The 24,086-nt window shown below is 36.4% G+C and overlaps 1 protein-coding gene across 4 annotated transcripts in view; it reads left to right on the top strand.

Moving 5' to 3' along the window:
• ZNF385C (zinc finger protein 385C) overlaps positions 1-24,086 on the top strand; it is a 198,128-nt gene that overhangs the window by 163,752 nt on the left and 10,290 nt on the right. For 3 of the 4 annotated variants that reach the window (XM_034415954.3, XM_034415956.3, XM_034415953.3), the window contains 2 exons: positions 14,946-15,088; positions 23,020-23,130. In XM_034415954.3, coding sequence (XP_034271845.2) covers positions 14,946-15,088; positions 23,020-23,130 — 254 coding nt within the window. The remainder of the gene's footprint in view (positions 1-14,945; positions 15,089-23,019; positions 23,131-24,086) is intronic. The other variant, XM_087892209.1, reaches the window with a different exon arrangement.

The following is a 24,086-nucleotide window of genomic DNA, read 5'->3' as shown; positions in this document are numbered from 1 at the left end:
TTTTTCTCAACAACCCTGTGATATGGGTTGGGCTGAGAAAGAAGACCAAAGTCATCCAGCTGGCTTTCATGCCTATGGTATGACCAGAAATCACAATCTCCTGGTTCTTTGCCTAGTGTCTTAAGACCAGATTGGCTTTCTGACTAACAAATTTGTGACTGCATGACTGTACCTTTGTTGCTTGTATCCTTGCAATTTATATTGATATTGATTGTTTCCTAGTATGATTTGATTGCTTATTGTACCGTATGACTGTCACTGGGTGTTGTGCCTTGTGATTCTTGATGAGTGTATTTTGTCTTTTTATGTACACTGAGAGGATATGCACCAAAGACATTTCCTTGTGTGTCCAATCACACTTGGCCAATAAAGAATTCCATTCTATTCTATTCTATTCTATTCTATTCTATTCTATTCTATTCTATTCTATTCTATTCTAAATGTTCCTCTACCTTGCAATGAAATCACAGGGACAGAAAAACTGGAAGAGTATAATACGGTACTGAATTTTTTTAAATTGTGCAATTGTACAAAGGGAATGAAGAAATACCACAATTCTATAATTTTTATTCAGACATCAATACTGATACCAGTGAATCTTATTTTCTAGCAAATAGATACAAATACTCATGGGACAGGAAAGAATTTCAATGTTTTATATGCTTTGTAAGAAGGTCGATGTTTTCTACCACAACCCAGGATTTGGGTCATGTACTGTGTAACATATTTACAAACAGCAGTGGGAAACAAGTATGATATCTTGTTGATAACTCTTTCTAAAGCTCAGCCACTATTACTATTATAATTCTAATTATTCCTGAACTAATGAATGAAATATGCATGCTATAATAGTTCTATGTTCCATAGAACATGGATGACTTAAATGAAATGACATGTGACTTGTGACTTGGGATGCCAGTATGCATCGGAGCATTTGTTAGCAAATGCAAAAATAAACATATACATACAGTCTTCTGCATTTCAGCCTCAGGTATGTTTAATTGCAATTTGTGACTCAGTATTAGTTAATTCATTGGTATGCCAAATTTATAGTTTCTTCTACCCTGTTTCCCCCAAAATAAGACATCCCCTGATAATAAGCCCAAGTGGGCTTTTGAGCACATGGCAATAAGGCCAAGCGCTTAGTTCAGGGTTCAAAAAAATATAAAACAGGGTCTTATTTTCAGGGAAACACGGTATGAATGTTTAGCTGGTCATTGCATAATTTTTACTCCAAACAACAAGAAAATATGGGAAATATGCAGCAAGTTTGGGTGCAAATAGTAGAATTATTCTGGAAGCTAATCTTAATTTGAAAAAGAGAAAAAATATCAGGGAATTCTGTTTAGCTAGAAAGCTTACATACTTCAACCTAATTCTATTCTAAAATAGAAGTATGGAAGGGCTGTTAGATCATATGGAGTTGACGTGTTATCAACACCATTCTTGGGAGGGGGAGGGAATCAGAGAGGGGAGAGAAATTAGTGAAACAAACAAGGACTGAAAGTGAATACAGGTCTGAAAATTTTACTCTTACCTAGTTACAGGTCTATTAAGAAGTATCAGCGAAACAATGGAAGAAAGTCAAACATGGAAATCCCTATGTCAAGGGTGTCAAACTTGCCGTGTCGTGCTGTCGTCATGTGACATATCATGACTTTTTTTCACTTTGCTGAGCTGGTGTGGCCTGCACGTGACACATTTGGCCAGCAGGCTGCCAGTTTGACACCCCTGCCTATGTTAACTTTGATTACTTTTGTTTCCCCTAATGGCAAACAGGTTGAGAAGGTATAGTGAGACAATGGGTATCACAATGACTCTTACACTAGGAAAGACCTTGAAAGGCAGCAACATGACTCTCTGTATCTTTTGATTGATTGGTTAAGTGCTATTAAGTTGTCGTTGCAATTCCATAGATAATTCTTTTTCTCCAGGAGGATCTGTCCCCTCCTTGGCCACTCAGGTCTTCCAAGAAGATACCCATCACCATTGTATTTAAGTCCACTCACCTTTCTGCTGGTCATTATTTCCTCTTTGTTTCCATCTTTCCTAGCATTACAGAGCTTTGCATAATATATCCAAAGTATGATGGTTTAAACTTCAAGTGAGAACTCTGAGTTGACTTGTTTAATGATCCATTTGTTTTGTATTCTTGACTAGCTGTGGTATTTTCAGAAGTTCTTCCAATACCAAAGTTCAAAATTGTCAATACTCATTCTATCCTACTTGTTCAAATTCCAATTTTGCTTGTAACCATCACAGGAAAAAAATACTTGTGCAAGTTTAATTTTTATAGTTATAGACGCAACTGAAAATCTTTCCAAGGCCTTCGTTGCTATGCTACCAAATGTTAGTTTAAAGCATATATTCTGATTGCAGGTTCTTTTACTGTTGATAATTGATTCTAAAAAGCAGAACCTATCCAATACTTCTTTGTTTTCATTGTCAGTTCCAAGACAGTTGCTATACCTGTTGTTACTAGCATGGTCTTCTTTGTATTTAAATTAGTCCCTTGTTTTCACTTTTTCACTGTTCTTTCATTTTAATTACTATAGCTTTTCTTCTTCTGCATCAGTGGCTAAAGCATAAATTGAGATAATAATATTAAATGGTCGTCCCTGGAGTTTAATTGATATTATTTGGTCATTGATCACATTGAGGACAAGTACAGTTCTTAGTATATCCTTAGTTTATCCTTCATAACTATGATAGCAATGCTGTTCCTTCTTGTTTTTCATATCCTGTGTAGTAAAAATTCTAATTCAAAGTGTATTGTAGACCACCTCAATTCGCTAATGCCTAACATGTCACCATATAGTTTGTTCATTTCATATTTTACTGTGTCAAACTTTTCCTGTTCATGGAAAACATTCCATGTAAGACATTCCAGGCTTGGCTGTAATTTTGTATTTGTAGCTTCAGATTTTCTTTTCCTGCATGGCAATATTAGCCACTAGATATCCCAAAGGCTTTAATATAGTGAAGTCTTTAAAAAACCCTTTCTCAGTGGCTTGTTGAACTGATCTGAACTGAGGAGCCCATCAGGAGACAAAATATTGTCAATCACATTATTTTCTATCCACGTGTTTTTTTTTTATAAATACAGAAATAATTTCCTATTGCTTTGTGCACAATATGAAATTATGCCTTTGCCATTATCACTAAGTAACTTTCCACTTCTAATATTTTCCTATATGGCTGCTGACCAATAAAGTGCCTACTTCCTTTAGCTGGCCAGGAATGACCTTCACACTTTGGGTGACTTTGGTGGAATTATGTATTGTCATATATTCCCAGGGTTCTTTGTTCATCCCTTCCATAAAATCCACCACCACATTGAGACAGCACAGCAGGTGGTAAGGAGGGACCTGTAACTTAAAATCAAAACAAGTGAAATCAAGGATGCAAAAATAAAGTCGGAATGTTATTTTCCTATCAACCTGATCATGAATTATCTTGATATCCTCGTTCTATTACTCTTGCACTCATTCCTTTGGAATCAGATGGTATAGTGATTGAGGCACCAGATTAGAAACTGGGAGACGGTGAATTCTTAACCCTGCCTTTGGCATGAAGTCAGATAGATGAACCTAGTTCAGTTATTCTCTCAGTCCTAGGAAAAAGCTAATGGCGAACCACTCTTAAAAAATCTTGCCAAAAAGGACTAGTCCAGTCAATTGCCAGTTGTCAAACACTGATTTGAAAGCACATGCAGAAACACAAAATATGCAGATACACACACACCTTAAACATTGATCTTCATGTTAACAATACCAAGAAGTAATTGTAGAAATGTTCCATAGTGAGAAGAAGCTTGGGCTGAAGACATCACCTTTTGTTAGGTTACTGGTAGATAAGACACTGAACCCACTTAAACAAAGGATTGCATTACACTTACCTCAATAGGGTCAACATTTTTATGCTCCTTGCCATAATTCAAACTGGAGATTCAATCTACTTTTGAGAAGTACTGGGAAAAGAACAAAGGTTGTTAACTTGAACAAAGGTTGTTAACTTGAACAAAGGTTGTAAACTTGAGCTTCAAACTTGTAAACTTTTTCCTGGACCATGTACATTACATAGATTGCCCATATGAAATAGTAGAGATATTGGCTACTCATCTTGCAGGAGTCCAGAAAAGGAGCAAACATTGTGTGAAGGAGCAAAAAGTCCAGTCGGTGTGACTTTTGAAGACAAAAAGCATTTTAGAAATAATCTAATAGGAAAATTATTGCTGTGAATGTAATATTGGAAGCCTTGGATGATTCCAAAAAGTATCTTTTTAATTGTGTATATTTTAGAAGTGTCCCATTTAATCTTACTATGATTTCTAAACTTTTCCAGCTTTTTTCCCTTTCCATAAATGTCTTTTAGTCCCCTGTAAATGTTCCATTTGTGAAGTAATAATCCACACATTTTAAAATACTTCCCCATCCAGGAGTATGAGGTTAGGATCAGACTGGATTTTCTTTACTCTGTTCTTTACAGCATTGTTCCTCACTATTCCATTTCTCTCATCCATGGAGTTAATTCCATCAAAGATGCTAATTCTCTTCCCTTGCTCCATCTGCTCCGACATTAACAGTGCTGGATTCCAACGTTTCCTTGTTTTAAGAGAGAGTTGCACTTTCGTGGCAATAAATGCCAGCACTGAACTCACTTGTTTGCTTGGTTTCCTTATTCTCTCCCACCTTTGCCATTTAAACTATTTTTGTTTGAGAATAGAAAACTGAAAGGGCCACTTTCTTAATAGGGTTTATGGCAGGATGGCGTAGCATGAAGTGAAACCCCAAAGTATTGTTCTATCTCCTTGTTTTGTTCATCAGGCAAATAGCTTGTGTTGGGTTAGTATACATAACCACCAGTTAGTTAGAACTGCTTCTTGGATGAGAACTGAAACATACCGTATTTTTTGGAGTATAAGACGCACCTACCTTTTTTGGTGAGGAAAAGAAGAAAAAGAAATCTCCCTCTGCCCCTGCCTCTGAGCAATTTTGCCTTGTTGCAGCAAACAGCAAACAGCCTGCTTTACTTTCATTTTTGGTGTATAAGATGCACCTAAATTTTCACCCCCTTTTAGGGGCCAAAAAGGTGCATCTTATACTCCAAAAAATACAGTATTCGGGAAATCTAGTTGCAGTTTGAAAAAAGCATTTTTGGGGACAACCATGACCTGGATAAGCAAGAACCTCCATAGACACTCAGGGGCAGATAGATTGTGGAGGAGGGAGAAGAGAAGCTACATGGTTACAGGGACTCTGAATTGGTTAATTGTATATCCTAACTGCCAATCCATCAATTTTCACTTATCTATTTTTATTGACAAGAATTGCACACAAAGGCTGCTTGTAGCTCAAAATTCTGGATTAATAGCATTGCTTGGAACACACAGCCATTTGATAGGTCACTGAGTTAGATTTGGTGCAAATTGGCATATTTTGCCTAATCCAGTTAAGCGGCTATAAACGGCCAATAAAGGTTGCGTGACTCTACCCTGAATAGGGACTACAGGGTCGTAAAAAGTCCCTATTTATGACCCTCCAGTTTTAGATTGGTCTATTTTAATGAGAAACAAGTTGCAAACTAAGAGTAAAGATTCTTCTTAACCCTTGATTTTGAAAACTAGAAAGTGTGAAGGCTGTTACAGGATGTCTTCTTATAAGAGAATACCAGTCCAAACACTTTTGCACTATGTCCAGTTGCTCTTCATTTTTCAACCTGTCCAATTCTGATTAAATAGAGAAAAGGATTTTTAGAGCATTCCTCCCTATCATACAGCTTCTAGTCAACTATTTCCTTTCTTGCAATTGGAAGACATCTTTAAGATTAGGTCATTCTATCCAGGTCTCCAAAGACTTCACCATTCTTGTTGCAGCAAATCCTTTTAATTGAGTGCCTGAATTAACAGCTAAAAATACATCCACAGCTGCTCTTTTTGAATATCACTGACAAAAAAAATAGATTTGAAGAGAGAGGGGAGAAAAGAGGACAAGCTAGGAAGTACAGGATTGCTTAAAAAATAACAAAGATTAACCTTGTTTTGAGTGAAACCTTAACTAAATAGGAAGAACAAGAAAATGTTCTGGCAGTCAAGCTCACAGGGTTACCAAATATATTCAAGTTTTCCTTCAAAGAAGTTTGAAAAAATGTACCTAGTCAAAACATCTTGCTGTGGCCTAAACTTCTGTTGGCAAATCCCCAATTTGCCTTAAATTGACAAATATTGTTCAAAGTAACTTGCAAATACAGTACATAGATTTTTATGTGAAGGGAGAGAGAGAGATGAAGGAAAAGAGGAAGGGGGGGTTTATTCAAAGCAGAAATCACTAATGATAATATGTACTCATTTGTTATTCTAAATTGCCAAAGGCACACAGTTCTTAATAGAAATCAGTACTGACAGTACTTCAATGCAATACATTGAATTTACTACTGAATTTTAGCTGGACACTTTGTAACCTTCCTTTTGAAAGCTTTTGCTCATCAAATTAATTCTGAAAGATAGAGCAAATTAATTCTGAAAGATATCTTTCAAACATATCAAGTAGGTATTTATTTTGTGTGTATTGCCAACATATTGTATATTATACAGAATGGACTGGTGTTTGCCCATCTCTTATGGTAATGCAATATCATCTTACCTACTAAGGAAGTAAGATTAAAGTAATAATTAAAGTAATAATGAACTGTTTGTTATTAAATTGGGGAGGAAAGATGTATGTGTGGTTATTTTTTTAAAAATGTGTTATTGCATCATAAAATGTAGGTCATTCTTCTTATAGAGAAATGCCTATTTTTTTTGTTAATGCTGACAGAGATACTTTGTACCTCCCACTGGATGCTACTTTTGAGTTTCAATGGTTTTATCCTTACTGTTAGGAAACAGTCAAAGACAGCTGTTACTTAGGAGAAGATTTAAAAAACACTGTTGTTGGGACATACTATGGGGATATATATGCCATGAGAATCTCCAGGGTTTTTTTTTAATTAATGGTAATTTTATTTCCCCTTTAGGCTTTTGACCTTTAGAAATTAGAAGCCAGCAAAATCAAGTTTGCTCTTTAACTGCATATCCCATCCTGGATTTGATACCTTAGTTATGTTAATGCTGGATGGCATACATCTTGGCAGCTTGACTGAAAGTAAACAGATATGATGAAGAGGCATTGACAAGTTAGTGCCAGCTGCATAGTCTCCCTGGAAGATAAAGACTTTGTCAAAAGTAAACCAGGAAGAAAGAATGGATTGGACTTATTGGAGGAAGAGAATAAACAGTTAAGGAACCCTGACCAACATAGCAGGAGATCCAACCATATGTTTAATGAGATATATGGGAACAAGTATAATAAGAACATTGGGACTGCATAAACAAGAGGGAATATAATGAAAGTAAACTTATGATGGAATCAGTCCGGATTCACGGGAGGGAGGGAGGGAGGGCATTCCAGAGGAGCAAAAGACAAGTGAAGTTTAGATAGTTTGGCTGGAAGGGAGAGAGAACACAGCTCTACTCTAGGAGTTCTTAAAATATATATTTAATGGAGTATGTAGTCTATTTCAGTTTGGCAAGAATTCTATCTATAGGTGGGGAACAATAAAGGAAACTGCAGCTAGAAGGAAGAAATCCCATTGGCATAATCCACTTTGAAGTAGATCTTTTGAGTGCAGTTGCATTTGCTCAAAGATAGGCAATGTCTTGATTGTTAGAGCCACATTTTTACTGGTGGCTGTGGTAGTGATATAACAAAGAAATTGGTGGGGATAAGATTGACATTTGTTGTAATTTCTTCACTTTTTAAAATTTGAAATAATCACTAACTCTGTTATAGCACCTGATCTCTGAAATTATGGAGAGAGTTCCCCTCTCTCCATAATAAAAGAGCATAATGAAACCTTGTCATGTGACTGTTATAATTTGTATAGTTTCCCCAACCTGGTATTTTCTATTGTATTGAACTTCATTTCCCATATTTTTTTTAGATATTATGGTCTTGCTGGCTAAGAGTTATGGAAGGTGAAAATGAATTCAACTGGAGGATATTATTCTAGAGAAGAGTGATTAAGAGTACATTGATAAGCTCTGGAAATCAGGATACATTATTTAGATTGCAGGTTCTTACATCAGACTAAGAATCCTACAAGTCAATTTTTGCATGATGAAAAAACTAGCTTATGTAAGATCATTTTTCTATTCTACTACATATTCTAGCTTCTTTCTCTTAAGATTCTCATCATCCCAGATACTCTTCCTTTTATAGCAGGGGTATCCCGCCTTAACAATTTTGAAGTCGTCAAAATACACATGTCATGTCTATAGGTTGGATTTCACACTTTTTCTTGTGTTTTAGGGATGAGAAATAATATAGTAAGACACAACAATAGGTCCAGCTGCTATTGGAGGAGACTATTTGACACAGATATATTGATTTTCTGTTTGTCTGACAGGATCTCCAGGAACTAGGTAGTAATCCAGATGATCGCAAGATGGCATCAATCAGAAAATAATTTCATAGGTGTATTTGTTCTCCCAGGAGTTCAATAGTCCTGTCAAAAGAACCATCCTATAAATAATTAAAATGAAATCTAATAAATAAGAAGATAAAATCATAACAACAAGCCTTATCCTCTATCAGAGATCAATTGGTAGTTGGTTTTCTCACCAGTAGATAATATTGTGAGGAGGAAAAAAGATAGAAAAGAATTCATGAAACTATACTCCATTATATTGTGAAATATATTCTGAGAGGGCAGCAACTCCACCCAATCTCAGTTCTGAGTTATGGAAGATAAGCTGGGAGGGCAGCAAAATGTATGTTGATGTAGTTTCCTCCAGACCCAAGGATGCACTTGTGTTATGCTGACCAAAATGTTGCAATGCATCTTTAGTTTAGGAAATGTTGATCAAACATTATCAGACTCCATTATTTTGGCAAAACCCAAGAGGTAAGAGACCATAAGCAGCATCCAGACAGACCTGAGAAGGATCAGTCAAAGATAAGAAAGTGCAAGGGAAAGGTAACTGGTATTATATAAATTTTCAGATCAGTGTCAGGACCATGGAGAGCTCCTAATATTTCCTATTTCTATGTTGCCTCAGAATATCCTATCTCCAACCATGTTTAAATAAATATGTAAATCTTGCTTTGCAGATGGAGATATTTTTTTTTCTTCACAAATGGTATTCTGTATGTTTTGCCATGATAAATGTCTTCAGATTTTGTCCTGCTGCCAATTATGGCTCCTTAACAAGAAATGGCCTCCTCTCACTAAAGATTGCCCCAACCAGCAGGACTCAGTGCCTGGAATTACATCCTCCTATTTCTCTGAAAAGTATGTCAGGAAGGAGCTGATCATGATGCCTAGAGATAGAGAGATAGAGATATACAGCACATATTCATTCACACACATATATGTATATATACATACATGTTTAAAAAGCTTAAAACTAATTCAAACTAATATCGAAAGAAAATGAAGAAAAATCGAAAAGATTAAAAAAATAGAAGAAACTTTACATTTCCCCTGCAGCAACCATTGCAATTATGATTACAAATTTATCTCTTACTTTGTGAGAGATTTTTTTCTCTTTTTTTACCAAGAAAACCCCTCAATTTTATTATTCAGTTTTCTTTCTAATCATCAAAACCCAAATCATAAGTGCATTTTTCTGTTTCATGCAAAAAAATTATAAGGTGTTTCCAGTCAGCCAATAATGTAGATGTTTTTCTTTTTCTAATCAAATAAGTCAATTGGCCACCTCTACAAGCCCCATCTTCTTCACCAACCATTCCCCATGACTTGCATACCATCATCTTTTCTTCATAGCATAGGAAGCATATTTTTCAAAATATTTTGATTAATCATGTGTTCAGGTTTTTTTCTCCAGTATTTCTGAGAAAGGAGCATTATTATAAAGGTTTTCCATAGACTCAAACCATACTGTAAGGGACCATAATCAGCATGCTAGTATTTGTCACATTACAAGCATTGTTGTAAATCTAGTGAAATCTTCACTGTCTAATATAATATTTCTAAACTGCAGACAGCATGAAAACTGCTGGTTCACCACAGGAAAAATAATAATGTAGTCATTTGTGACCTTAAAGTGCCTTATTTCACTTTCTTCCAGCCAATTTTTCCTAAGAGTTGTTAAATCTGTTTCATCCCTACATTGGCTGGGACTAGGGGTTTCATTGCATAACAAAATTATCTGCAGGTCTCAAAAGTTCATTGTCTTTTCTGACTGTGTCTTTATCCTAGTTGTTGACCATATAATCAGGAAGCAAATCTAGATAAATATTTTATTCAGCACTGAGTAGTGAGCTAGTAATGCTTTGAGGAATTGGACAGTCTTCTGATTTTTATTCTTGAAATTTATATGATATAGGAAAAAAAAGTTAGGTTATTAACTTCTTAAATCACATCTTATTTAGAAAGTATGCATCATGCATCAGATGTTCAAGACATTTTACCGTGATATATATATTTGTCATCTTTTTAAATATATTTTGAAATATATAGTTGCACATAGAAAATGACTATTTAAAAGTATTAAATACAAAAAAATATCCACCCAAAATATTATATCTACCTTAAACGGAATGAGGAATAGTATCTAAAATAATCAGGGAATGGGGTATTATCTATATGGCTTTGAGATGTTTTCAACAGCTAGTCTGTTCATGTCTTTCAAGACATATATTGAATGGAAGCTCAATATATTTTGGGCATATCTGGTTCTCTGGTTCTGAAGTCTAGAAGCTTGTTTCTGGAAATGAAAAACATCTGCATTCCACAAATAGCTATATGATTGGAATATTATTTTCCTGTTTGTTCCCTTTGATTAATATTTGATTAACCTTAAAAGATTATATTTCACATACACCTGTGCACTCACTTTCCAAATTTTATTTTCATCCTTTTTTGGCTCAATTTTTTGGAATTAATGAAGAAAAATAAATCAGCCTTCATTCTCTAGATGTCAGCCCTTCAAGATAAACCAAGTCGGAAAAATGGCCTCCGCAAAAAATACCAGAACTTTACTTTATTAACATAGGCTATAACAACATCTGCAATAACTGAAAAGAGTTTTCCCTTTCCCCCCTGATTATACCAAGGAGAGTCACTTTAAGTTTCTTTCTCTCTATCTTCCCTTCCTGGTCTTAATTCATGATTTTCTAGCTGACATTGCATTCCTTTTCCTTGTTCATCTCTGTGTTTTCTACACCAGATTACAAGCCCATCATCTTCATATAGCATTATGGTGAGAGTTATGGTCCAACATATATGGAAAACATTGAGTTGAAGACAAGACAGAATGTTTGATTATGATTTTTGGAGATTGTTTCAGCCCTTAATAAAGTTACTGTGAAGTTAAAATTGTCTGCAGCAACCATGCCAGAATAAGTATTAAATTTATGTTTGTTTTTGTTGCTTTAAACATGAATAAATGAAACATGTTTGTATGGCTTTTTTCTCTGCTGTTCCCCAGATATCCCTTCTGGGTGATGTTGACAATAATTTGATCAGTACATGCCTGATGGAGCAAACCATATTTTTCTCCCCCCTCACCCTAGAGTTAGAACTGGTTTGTGAGACAGGACAAATTTGACCAGGCTGCTAAAAAGAGGCCACTTGCACCTTCAAGGCATTCTCAGGTTCATCTACAATCAGTAGAAAAAATGACTATAGCTCAGGGCTTTAAAAAGTGTTTTTGTCTTTGTTCTGTATTTCCAATAATATTGAAACATTTTATATTGGTAAATATAGCCAACTGGCATTGATGGAAGGCATCAAGCCTGTTCTGGGTTTAATAAATAAAAGCATTATTTTTGTCAATGTTCTGTCATTTTTTCTCTTAGTCTTTTGGAAATCCAAATTTATGGCCTGTTTTATCATCAGAGAAATGCATAATATCAGATACAAGAATTCTTGTATGCCCACCATTTGCAAATTGTGAAAATAAAATGTAGAAGTAATCCTGCCATAAGACAAAGTTTTAGTCTAGTTCTGAGTGAGGCAGCACACCTAAGGATGATCTGCTATTCCTCAGACTACCAAGGTGACAGTGCAGTTTTCCCAGGAAAATGTTTTTGTAAAGGAATAATTGTCCAACTTGACATCATGTGGCTGAGCCAATACTTTGTTTTTCCTGACAAAATACATTGTGTTAGCTTGGCTTTTAGCTTGGCCTTGCAAAATCTCCTACGCATATTAGGATCAGTTCAATAAATCAACATTGTTTAATAATTAGCTGACCTTTGTTGCCACTATTCTATTAGTAGCCACACATTTTAAGGAGTATGAGTACAGAATCATAGTTGAAACTTTTAATAAACTACAGCTTTCTATATAAAATAAGAAAATAAATCCAGAGCAATACTGTATTTTTAACAGTCTACTTTCCTTTGGAATAATGAAATCTGAGGAGAAATTTGGAATGAGGAGAATTTTGGAAGCGTCTCTATGTGATGAAACAGAATCGTAACTAACAGAAGATTTCATATGACTGGTGACATCCCTAGGATAGCTGTAGCTAAAATATCACTGTAGTTCTTTCAGCTGTTCTGCATGCTAGCTGTATCAACAGAAAGCTATTGACTGGAGCATTTAGGTTGCACCTGTTGCTGAAAGTATAAGTGATGCTGCAAAGTGAACAAAATATCCACTAATTTATATGAAGTACTTAAAAGGGATCCTTGAGAAGGTCTGTCAAGATGCCAGGGAATGCTTAACGGCCAGGTGTTCACTTTATTTTGATATGTGAATAATGGAAAAAGAGGGGCAATCAGGAAAGGTCTTGAAAAAGGTTTCATTTTCCTAAGATAGCTTTTAACCAAAATACAAAATCTTAAATACAACAAAATCCTAGGGCCGTGATGGTGAACCTATGGCACGGGTGCCACAGATGGCACGCGGAGCCATGTTGCCTGGCACGCCAGCTCAGCTCCGGCGCGCATGTGCACACCGGCCAACTAATTTTTGGGCCTTCTGGGTCCACCAGAAGTAGGGAAACAGGCTGTTTCCTCCGTCCGGAGGGCCTGGGGGAGGGGTGTGGAAGGCCCGTTTTTCTTTCTCATTCCAGATCCTCCAGATCCTCTCTATGCATCTGGGGAGGGTGAAAACAGCCTTCCCCACCCCCTTGAAGGCCCTCCGGAGGCCCCAAACAGCCCGTTTTCCAACTCCCCAGATGCATAGAGAGGATCTGGAGCCAGGTGAGAAAGAAAAACAGGCCTACTGGGCTATCGCATGCCAGGAGCGGGGGGGAGGGGGGTCGCGTGCGCATGCGCGGGGCACATAGAATTATGGGTGTGGGCACGCGCACGCATGAACCTTCCCCGCCCCCACCCCTTCCTGGCACACGATGGCAAAAAGGTTAGCCATCACTGTCCTAGGGTATCCAACACAACAAAAGGTTTCAAACAATCTCTGCACAGTGTCCTGATGCTAATTACTAACAAATATAAGGAAATAGCATACTAGAAAAGCCTGAATGAGCAACTTTAAGGATGGGTCAAATAAGCAAATTATTTTGAGTGAAGACTGAAAGAACTAGGGATGGCCAATCTAGTGGAAAGAAAATTAAGTGGAGATTATGTTTGTTATAGAAATAGCAGGGAAAGCAGCTGCTAACATTCTCTGTTTTGAATGTGTACCATGATACAGGTTATATCAGTTGTAGTACTGTGTAGCTAAGACATTCCGATTGTTATTCTACTATATTGGCCAGAAAATCTACAATCCATTTTTTATAGTAATACTGCCTATTTTTTTCTTGGTAAGGTACCATCAGCATGATTAAGCATTAAAGGCTTCAAAAATCTGGCTCCCACATGACCTAGGACAAAACTAGGCTCTTTTCTGAATAATATTTTATATATTTGTAAGGGCTTCTTTCTGAATGGAAATAGGAGTCTCACTTCATTCATCTAACTGAAAGTTTTAATTTTAGATTGATTCATATGTCCAGGATAGACAGATTTCAGCTTATGAGCTGCTCTTCCAGCTCTTAATTTGTCTGAAGATTGCAGCAGGTTTAGCCAATGATTCAATAACAATACTAAAGTGGGCTGTGTCAGAAAAAAACAACCCCAAATTCTACACATTTCTCCACTTGGGGAGTCTTAAAATGCATTGCATTAAGACTTCTAAAACTTTAAGGGAGCCCATTGCTTCTTAAGACATTTTCACCCAATCTCTGGAAAAAAATCAGTCTGATATCTTTAGTGAAGACATTACTGGAAATGGATGTCTTGACATATTAGAAAGATTTAAGGTGTTCTAGTATATCTAAAAAATGAAAAAAGGAATAGAAGTTAACACAACTTATCCTGCATTATGAATAAAAATTACTTGACTCAGGGAAGCTAATCACATGTCTATTTGAATTATTACTTTTTGTATGATTCATTACTTAAAAGAATGCTTAGAGTGGCTATTCATGCTGGGAGACAATAACAACTGAATAATTCTACTGCTTTTGGAGTTGGGAGTGATTGAATTATCCAATTTTCTAACATGAGTTATTCTACTGTATGTCTATAATACTTGCAGCCATTGAGGAGTGAATCATACTGATATTTTATGCTTGTTATATAATGTTCTGTTATATGCGCACACGCACATACACTATATATGTGTTTGTTAGAGTGTACAACTATTCTGAATTTCTATACAAATTCATCTGTCTGAAATAAGTTAGAAGTTTGAAGCAATGAAAGCATGCAATATAAGAAGAGAAACAAACATACACTGGGAATAGCTACCTCTGCTGTGGGGTGAGAATTTGGCCCTTGCTTTAGTTCTCATAATGAATTAGCCATTTTCTTGCAGCACACCACATTGGACGGTCTGCTTTAAGGGGCAATATTAGCAAGCCTCTCCTTCCAGCTCTGTCTTTTGAAATATATCTTATGTCTTATCTCTGTTCTGTTCTTGATTCCTAGGTCCAGCTAATCACAACAGCTCCCTCTTAGCCTCGCTTCCCATCCCAGGACGGTCTTTACATCCATCACTGGATATCAAGCATTTTCTGACTTTCCGCCTCAATGGCACACCTCCACTCAACCTCTTTCCTAATTTCAATACGGTGAGTTTTTCTAGTTTGATCTATTTCTTCATCCCCACAGAGCGGTGTCCTTAAGCACTGTATGCAGTTAGGTAGCAGCAAAATTATCCTCTACTTTCTGAGCTAGCCATTTTCACCCTAGAATATAACTATTCTGGCCCAATGTTTATTTCAGTCTTCTCTGTTTGCTCATTGCATAATTCACCCTGTTGATCTATAGACTTCAAGGTCAAACAGGACACATATGCTGGATCTATGTGTGGTAACTGTAGAAATACAGCAAGTGCAGGATGCCTGCACACACCCCATCATGTTCATCATATTATGCCCCATCCCTACAGATGGAAAGTTTAAGCTAGCACCTAAAAAGAGATGCAAAGGTCACTGGGGATTTTTAAGATGCCATGATGATGGTAGCCATATAATAAGGTTATAGCTGCAACATGGCTTTCTAATTAATGGGAGGAAAAACAGAGTTCCAGAAGAAATAATAGAATAGAATAGAATAGAATAGAATAGAATAGAATAGAATAGAATAGAATAGAATAGAATAGAATAGAATAGAATAGAATAGAATAACAAAGTTGGAAGAGACCTTGGAGGTCTTCTAGTCCAACCCCCTGCTTAGGCAGGAAACCCTATACCATTTCAGACAAATGATTATCCAATCTCTTCTTAAAAACTTCCAGTGTTGGAGCATTTACAACTTCTGGAGGCAAGTCGTTCCACTGATTAATTGTTCTAACTGTCAGGAAATTTCAGAAAATATGCTAAATTAATTTTACTTTTCTACTGACTTCCCATAATAGCTTATGCAAAGCACTCTTTATTTCCTTAGAATTTTGTTTTCTATGTATTTTAAAAGGTTGAAATAACAGAGGTATAGTCAATCCTCACAAATTCTAAAAATTGTGTATCTGATAGCCTTTAAAAACAGTAATGTTTCCATTTTCTTGGCATTACCTCCCCCGCAATTCAGTAGGATTGCAACTCCAAACATTCCCATCCAGTATAGGACCATGGAGGTTTCAAGTTGGGGTCAATTGTTCTTGAGCATCTTCAAAAAAGACAGATGTAGTATCTACTCTAGTCTCCAGTTTTCACAGCAGGCAGTAGATATCTTCAGGAGGTTTTGCAACTATCCCACTTTTGCCTCTTTATCTGATATAATATTCCTGAATGTTGAGGATCTATTTAACCACAGTACTACAATTATTAATTCATTGATAAAACTGCCTCCCTCCATTTATCTATTCCAGATTTTGTTTACTGTATCTTACAGTGGTAATTTTATAAGTATTGTCTATTTTTCTGCTTGAGAGCAGTACTGTTTTCAACGAATGATCCTAACTTCTATTTTCTGAGTAAACTAAAATGTTAACAAATGAATAATGCATGATCCATAAGTTAACCTGTTTGTTTATCTTTCCCTTTGAAATGAAAAAATGGAATATTATATAGAAAGAATGAACAAAATACAAAAGTAAAATCACAACTGCCATATTTGCTCCTTACTCTAGTGGGGGAAAAAAACAAATAATTTTTATGTTAATTTCCACTACTGCCTAATCTGTTATTTGGACAGATTGAAGTTCCAGTTGACAGAAATAATTAATAGTCTAGAATGTTAAGGAAATCATGTTGTATTCTTCATGGCTATATATAAGAGAGCCATGTTAACCAATTTGGTTCGGTTATGGCTCATGGTGTTTATTCAGTAGATTTCTAAGTAACCTCAAGACATGGTCTTAATTTATATATACAGTAGCAAAATAAAAGCACCACTATAAATACGTTTATGTAAACAAAATACAGTCAGGAACTTAATTGCAATGAGTATTATAAGGCTTTTAAATATGTTAAAACTCATGCCAATGGGATTGGCCTGCCCCACTTGCTCTAGCAGTAGGGGCATCTGCAGACCCATCAGCCAAGACATTTCAGCTGATGAAATTCAGAAGAAGAACGATTTCTGCCATGACTCATGCCTTTTGGAACATTGTACCCCTTGAGGTGATAGAGATCCTCTCCCACCCTCTTGGCTTTCCAAAAGGGCCTGAAACTCTGGCTCATGCCTTTGGAACATGAAATCCTGGCTTGGGGCCCTAATGGAGGTGCTTTACATTAGAAATGTTAAACAGATTAGAAGAAGATCCCACCTCCATCCATTAATGTGTTGGTCCTTTTTTATCTTGTTTTTGTTAACTTTTAATGTTTTAATTTTTAGAGCTTAATATTTTGATTTCCCCCCCCCATTGTTTTATGATGTTGTGAGTCATCCAGAGTCATTTGACAGTGAGATGGGTGACATATAAATTTAATAAATAAATAAAAGCAGCCAATAGATAGGTCAAGTCACATATTGCACTGAACTAACAAAGAAAATAATTTAATAGTGGGGAGAAGAGTCTGGAAGTGATGTACTTTTTGAGCTAAGCCTGAAACGTAGAGCAATTTGACTATAACTTCTTGGGAATCAAAAGTTTCCTTTTTCTCTAATGGTTTCATTCTGGGAATAAAGCAAGAAAGGGCTTGTTTGATCTCCCTTGGTTATACAACCTACTTGTGGATTTGGATGGATGGATGGATAGATGGATGGATGGATGGATGGATGGATGGATGGATGGATGGATAGATAGATAGATAGATAGATAGATAGATAGATAGATAGATAGATAGATAGATAAACTTGGCCCATTCTTGTGTCTCCTGGTTTTCCTGACCTCATGGTCTTTACAGGATATTCAGTGCAATAACCTTACATATCAGTTGATATATTGCAGGGATAAAATAGAAGTTATCCAAATCATTGCAAATTAGTTGAAGCATAAGAGTTTGGGATTTTTTTTTTCTTAACTGCTTGAATCCAAAATAATACTTTACAGTTTTCTGGGCATTTTGTCCTTGTCCTAACAGATTGAGAGGTGAGAAAGTCCTAGAACTTCTGTAGATGAATACATTAAGAATAAATTATATCTAGTAGGTTGGACAATGTTATTTATTTTGGTTAAGAATCAAGTTTTTTAAAAATCAAGTTAAAATAGTATAATTTTTAAAAATGACCGTATAACTCTTGCAATCTCTCCTAATAATCTCAAAATGCTCAGCTAGCAGGAGGTGCACATAATCCTTTGCAGATCAATTCTATTTAATGGAAGGAAAGTTGTAAGCTCAGAGCACAGAATCTCGTAGAAAAGATGGTCTGGAATTGCATGTCCAGTTTGAAATGGGAACTATTGTAATTTTAGAGTGACTCTAAAGTGTTGGTTTTGCTAAAAGTTCAGCTATGGAATAGTTTGTTCTTCAACGTAGACTAACTGCAAATTTAGATAACCAAAAAAAAAAAAAAAAGACTGCAGAATTTTTAGAACCAGCAGGATAGGCTGTCAAGAACAGGAACGTTATGTTTGAATTTGAGAAAACTGCAGGCAGTTACCAGAAGTCAACACAAACCTGAAGGCACAGGATGCAGGAAGTTTGAGTACAGAATTTGGATTCTGTAAGTACAGATTGTACATTCCTATTGACTAACAACCCATATTTTATTGAGCACTAGAATAAATCTAAAAGAAATCTTGAATTCTGTTGTTAGAAGTCAGCAACCTCTAACAAAATAAGCCATAAAGAAAACAGAAAAATATATATTTGCCTAAAGCAAACCTGAAATTATTCGGCAGATCTTTTTTATGTCTGCTTTTGCATAATGATTAATGACAAAGGGTTTTCTGCAGTGGCTGCATGATTCCGATTGGTTCCCAGAGTAATCTGTCATTAAATTTAAATATTAAAAAAATCCTTATGTACCAAGCCTTTTTAAAGTTGAATGACCAAAATGGTTTTCCTGATAGATTTACTTTGCTAAGTTTGTTCTACTCTACTTTACTCAGCTTATAAGCAAATGTTTTTAGAAAGTGAGAACTGTGTCATAATGTAGAAAAGTAGTTAATAATATTAATAAATGATATTGTTCACAGCCTTAGGATGTTTGGCTATTTGCTGTCGCTATTATGGTAATTATCATCATTTAATATGAAAAATTAAGTCTCTTAAAAGAGAACTACACTAGAGATTAGTTCTGAATTAACATGCATAGAATTTTACCTTACACATGGGACAACACTTGATTACAAGGTTGCACACTTAAAGGTTGATTTTAAAAACAATTGTCTATTAAAAGCAATACTGTACCTATTAGCTATAAATGGAGCCACAAAGTAAAAAGGTTACTATTTGTAACAGTAATTATTATTGGTTTGTTGCACAGTCTGCCAGATGTTTAGATCCTATTTGGCATTTTTATCAACCCATCGAGCCCTTCCAAAGACCTGGGATAGGTAGTTGTGGATGTTTGATGGTGTTAAATGTATGCTTGCAGGATCTAAGCTGTTCGAGTAAAGCTGCCTTTTGTAACTGGCCAATGGTAATGTTGTCAATGACACTGGTGTTCAAGTGGTGCGCCAGTTGTTTTAGGATTGCACCCGTGATGCCTATTAATATTGGTACTATTTTCGGTTTCTTTTGCCACAGTCATTCTGTTTCTATTTGCAGGTCTTTGTATTGTTATTTTTTCTAGCTGCTTCTCTTCTATTTTACTCTCCCCAGGTATTGCCATGTAAACTATCTATCTTATTTTGTCATTCTTATCGACAATTGTTAAGTCTGGGGTGTTATGTTGCAGGTGCCTGACTGTTTGAAATTAAAATCCCACAGCACTTTAGTGTCTTCATTTTCTATTATTTTATCTATTTTACGGTCCCACTAGTTCTTACTTGCAAAATGGTGTTTCTTGCAGATATTCCAGCGCACCTTTGCCCTATTTTGTCATTCTGTTGCTTGTAGTCAGTCTATGCAATCTTCTTACAGCAGCTAACCAAGTGGTTGACACTTTCTTCAGCTTCTTTACAAAAGAGCCACTTTATCAGTTCTGGCTTTGTATGCATTTGTTCTTAAGGCTTGATCTTGTGCAGCCAGAATTAACATCTCTGTCTCTTTCTTCAACTTAACTGCTCTTAGACTGCTTTTTTAATGTATTGGCCATGTAATATTTTGTCTTTCCATGTCTGCTTTCTGTTCTTCATTTAGTCTTTCTTATAGCCAGTTTGGTCTCTCCAGTACTCAGTAAGCCTTCCTGATATACTAGTTTCAGTGCCTCTCCTTCACTACCTTTCAGATATTCTTCCGGTGCCCTTTTTTCTTCTTCAACCTTCTGATATACTTGCATCATTCCATAACCACCTATTTTCCTTGGTAAGTAGAGTCTGTCAACGTTGCTGTGAGAATGAAGGGCATGACTTATTGTCATTATTTTTTTGGTCTTCATATCCAGGGCTTTTAGTTCTGCTTGAGTCCAATCCACTATCTAATGCCTGGAATTGCCAATGTGTTAATTGTCTTGATGGTATTTTCTCCACTAAGTTTGGATATTAAGATCTTCTTCACTCTCTTCACTCACCTCTAACCTTTTTCTTGACTTCAGTATAGTTGATGTCAGCCTGAAGAAGGTCTAGATATTTGTAATAATTGTCTTCATTCAGACTTTTGATGTTATTTCTATAAGACACCTTGATTCCTTCAGTTTTCACTATTTTTCCCATTTTCCCATTTGTCTAGTCCAAATTCTATTGCAATACCCTGAACCGTGTAGATCAAAAATAGCAGCAGCTATTTCAGATGGTGTTCTTCCATGCAGCTTCAGATCATCCATGTAAAGGAGGTGAGATAGTCTGGCAGATATTTTTATGTTTGATAGTCGTGGTCTGACTTGTTCAGTATGTTGACAGAGGAATCTGTGCAATGAAAAACAGTAGTGGTGATAGCGAGTCTCTTTGAAAAATTCTCTTTTGATACTAACCTCTCCCAATCTATCAACATTGACCAGCAACCGTATCCAGTGTGCTATCGATCTTTGCAGAAAAATTGTGATGTTTTTACAGATTCCTGTTATTTCTAGGTACTTGATTGTTCAGTCTTGTGAAGTGAGTTGAATGCCTTCTTGTAATCAATCCACACTACATTCAAGTTGGTCAACCTTCTCTTGCAGTTTTCCAGAATCCAATTAATAATTGATCCTTTGTTCCTCTTGTGTTTGGGTGGTTTCCCTTCTGTTCAGAAAAGGGAATCATCTTCATGCTTTGGAGGCACTGGTTGGCCTTTGATCTATCATAGTAGGCTTTGTTTTTCAATTTTACACATTGGATGTTGAAAATAAATGGAACAAAAGGAACAGAATAAACATCCTCATGCTGTTCGGAATATATTCAATTCATAGAGAAGTTATTCACACCACTTGTCACTTTTCTCCCCCCAAAAAAATCCACGATACCTTTTTCTCCTTTTGGAGATATTGTGGATCTATATTTATACTACCCTTGTGTGTCACATCTTTGCATCAGGTTGATGCTATCTAGAGCATACAAACTACTATCAACTGTAGTATAAAAACTTCCTTTCCTCTCTTAAAATCTCTGATAGATCACTCTTCCTTTTCTGTCTCTATCTATCCCCCTTCATTTTTATTGCAAATGAATCAGTAAAAAAAATTATAATAATCATGGGAAGGTACCACGATCGTCGATTACTGTTTGTTGCCACTTCCATTTCCGTTGGTGATGGAATTTAGGGGTCCAAATAATGATTCCCTTGTCTGCACACTTTGCCTGCCAGACCGATGCACCTGTCTGGGCAACTAAATAGCTTTGCTGAGAAATATGATCACCTTCAAACCTCAATCTCTTTCTCGTTCCATTCTTCTTGATAGCCAGCTTTGGGAAAGATATCTTTCACAATCACAGGGATAAAAGAACAATGCTTATATTATAGATTATAGCTGTGGTCAATTCTATATACATATAGAATTAGGTTGTTATTTTTCCTTATCTTTTTCACCTTTGTAGTTCTTACTCTAACCTTTTTCCTCTGTTTATAATTATTGTGAATATTTAAACACGAGAGTTAGGGAAAACCAACAGAAACAAATTTCTTTAAAGCAGAATGTAACAGAAATGGTTTGCAGCAGTGTTTTCTCAATCTGAGTGCTGGTTCTTTTGACTTGGCCCTTGAGACATCAAGCAATTATTGAAATGTTACTTCCTCAAGCTCTGTTTCCTATCACAGCATAAATTATCTTCCACATCAGCAATTTCTAGAGAAGCACGAGGTTCTTGAGACGTTTATAGTGTTTTTCCAATTGTGAGACCTGTAATGGCTGACACATTTCTATGAAAGCTTGTCCAACAGTGTCTTTCTGCAACAACTTTCAGCTTGTAGAGAAGACTGACACAACGTATAGAGAAGAATGGGCCATCTTGCTACATTAAAAATAATCGCAGGCCCCAAAGGAATAGCTGACATCCTGATCAGTTGCTTCACAGCATAACAGCCTCGATGGAACTAGCAGCGTAGAAGGTGCTAAGGAAAGGTTTTCCCCCTTAACCATTATCTCCAGCAGATGTCTTTGCCATTTTCAGCTGAAGGTGGAGAGGAAGTAACTAACGTCATTCAGACCAGAGAATGTCCCTGTATAGACACTTGAGCAATTGCATTTCAGTCTCGGGGCTGGGAAAGTCATGGCTAAGAATCCATTAGCTTGTAAGGGCAGGAAAAAAACACTTATGATTTTAAACCTAAGAGCCAACATACGGGCTTGATTTTTGGGTTCTGCAGCAGGGCCTGCCTTGTGTCTATAATATATGACACATCTAGCTGTATCAAATCTTCGAAGGTTCTATTTTTAGCTAGTTCCTGATTAAGGACTGAGGTTTTGGAGGACCAGAGTTTTATAGCCATGCCTGACCCAAATCTGACAGATGAGGACATTTCCTCAGCAAACAAGCAAATGTTCTGTGGTGCTATGGAGGCAGTTTTTGAAAAGGACAAACACAATTTTACATGCCTGGCTCTCAGAGCACCAGCTAACTTGGCTCCATTTATCTTCACATCCTTCCCCTCTCTAGATGGATCCAGTACAAAAGGCAGTAATCAACCATACCTTTGGTGTACCCAATCCACTTAAGAAGAAGCAGTTCATCTCTTGTAATATTTGTCATCTGAGATTCAACTCTGCGGTAAGCTACATCCCTGAAACCAAGCAGATTGGAAGGGAAAAGGAAGAGGAGAACTGCAATATAGATAGCTATGTCAGTTTTGCTTATGAGTGCACAACAGTTCATGTAATGTTTTAGTGTTCAAAGCACCTAATTTAATAATTTGTGAGGAAGGTCATGATTAGCAATGCCTTCCATATTCTACAGTCCCAAGGCTGAAACTGTCTTAAAGCTGAATTTGTGGTAGTCTTTGGCAAAAGTGAGACTTGGGTTGGTGTAGGCCTGATTTATGGTTCCCTTAGATTCACAGAGTACAAAGCACAGCAAGTCATATTAACAAGTCTCATCAGAGAAAGAACATCCACTGAAGACAGCGCCATCAAGGCATTGTTTAATGCACTAACCAAATCAAGATCTTGTGCTTCTTCCTCTAAGTTTCTTCCTCTAAAACGTTGCAAGGGGAACAAGTTAGAATCCTAACTGTTGGACATATTTAATAAACTATGGATAAAGACTCTTGGTTTGTTCACCATGCTCCCTCATTGAAAGGGCCCACTGTCACAATAAAAAAAAAAATCAGCATGATACTTCGCTTGTATATAAGCCATAAAATATTGTGTATCGTGTAATGCATGCAAAGTCATTGAATGTCGATTCTTTCATCTCTTTGGGGGAAAAAACAGATATCATATTTTTTTGCAGAAATAATCTTCTCTTGCCGTACTACCACCTGTGTTTCTTTCTTTCTTTCTTTCTTTTTTTGAGACAGGGTGTGTGTGAGAAGAGAAGCAGCCTCTTAAGGTCTTGCAAAAGGAAACCATACACTGGTGTTCTCCTTTATTTTACACTCAAGAAGTCAGGCAGGCAGTTGTACAGAAAAGTGTTTTATCTGGGAGACTCATTCCATTGGTTTTCAGCCTGTGTGCGTTACTTGAATCTGGCCAAAAGAAGGGACTGCAGTACACAGCCCATATTAT

Source organism: Pantherophis guttatus, chromosome 4, assembly GCF_059756535.1.
Source record: "Pantherophis guttatus breed Tessera chromosome 4, ASM5975653v1, whole genome shotgun sequence".
Taxonomy (NCBI): Eukaryota; Metazoa; Chordata; class Lepidosauria; order Squamata; family Colubridae; genus Pantherophis; species Pantherophis guttatus.
The sequence above is the reverse complement of the archived record's forward strand: the minus strand, read 5'-3'. Positions and strand labels throughout refer to the sequence as shown.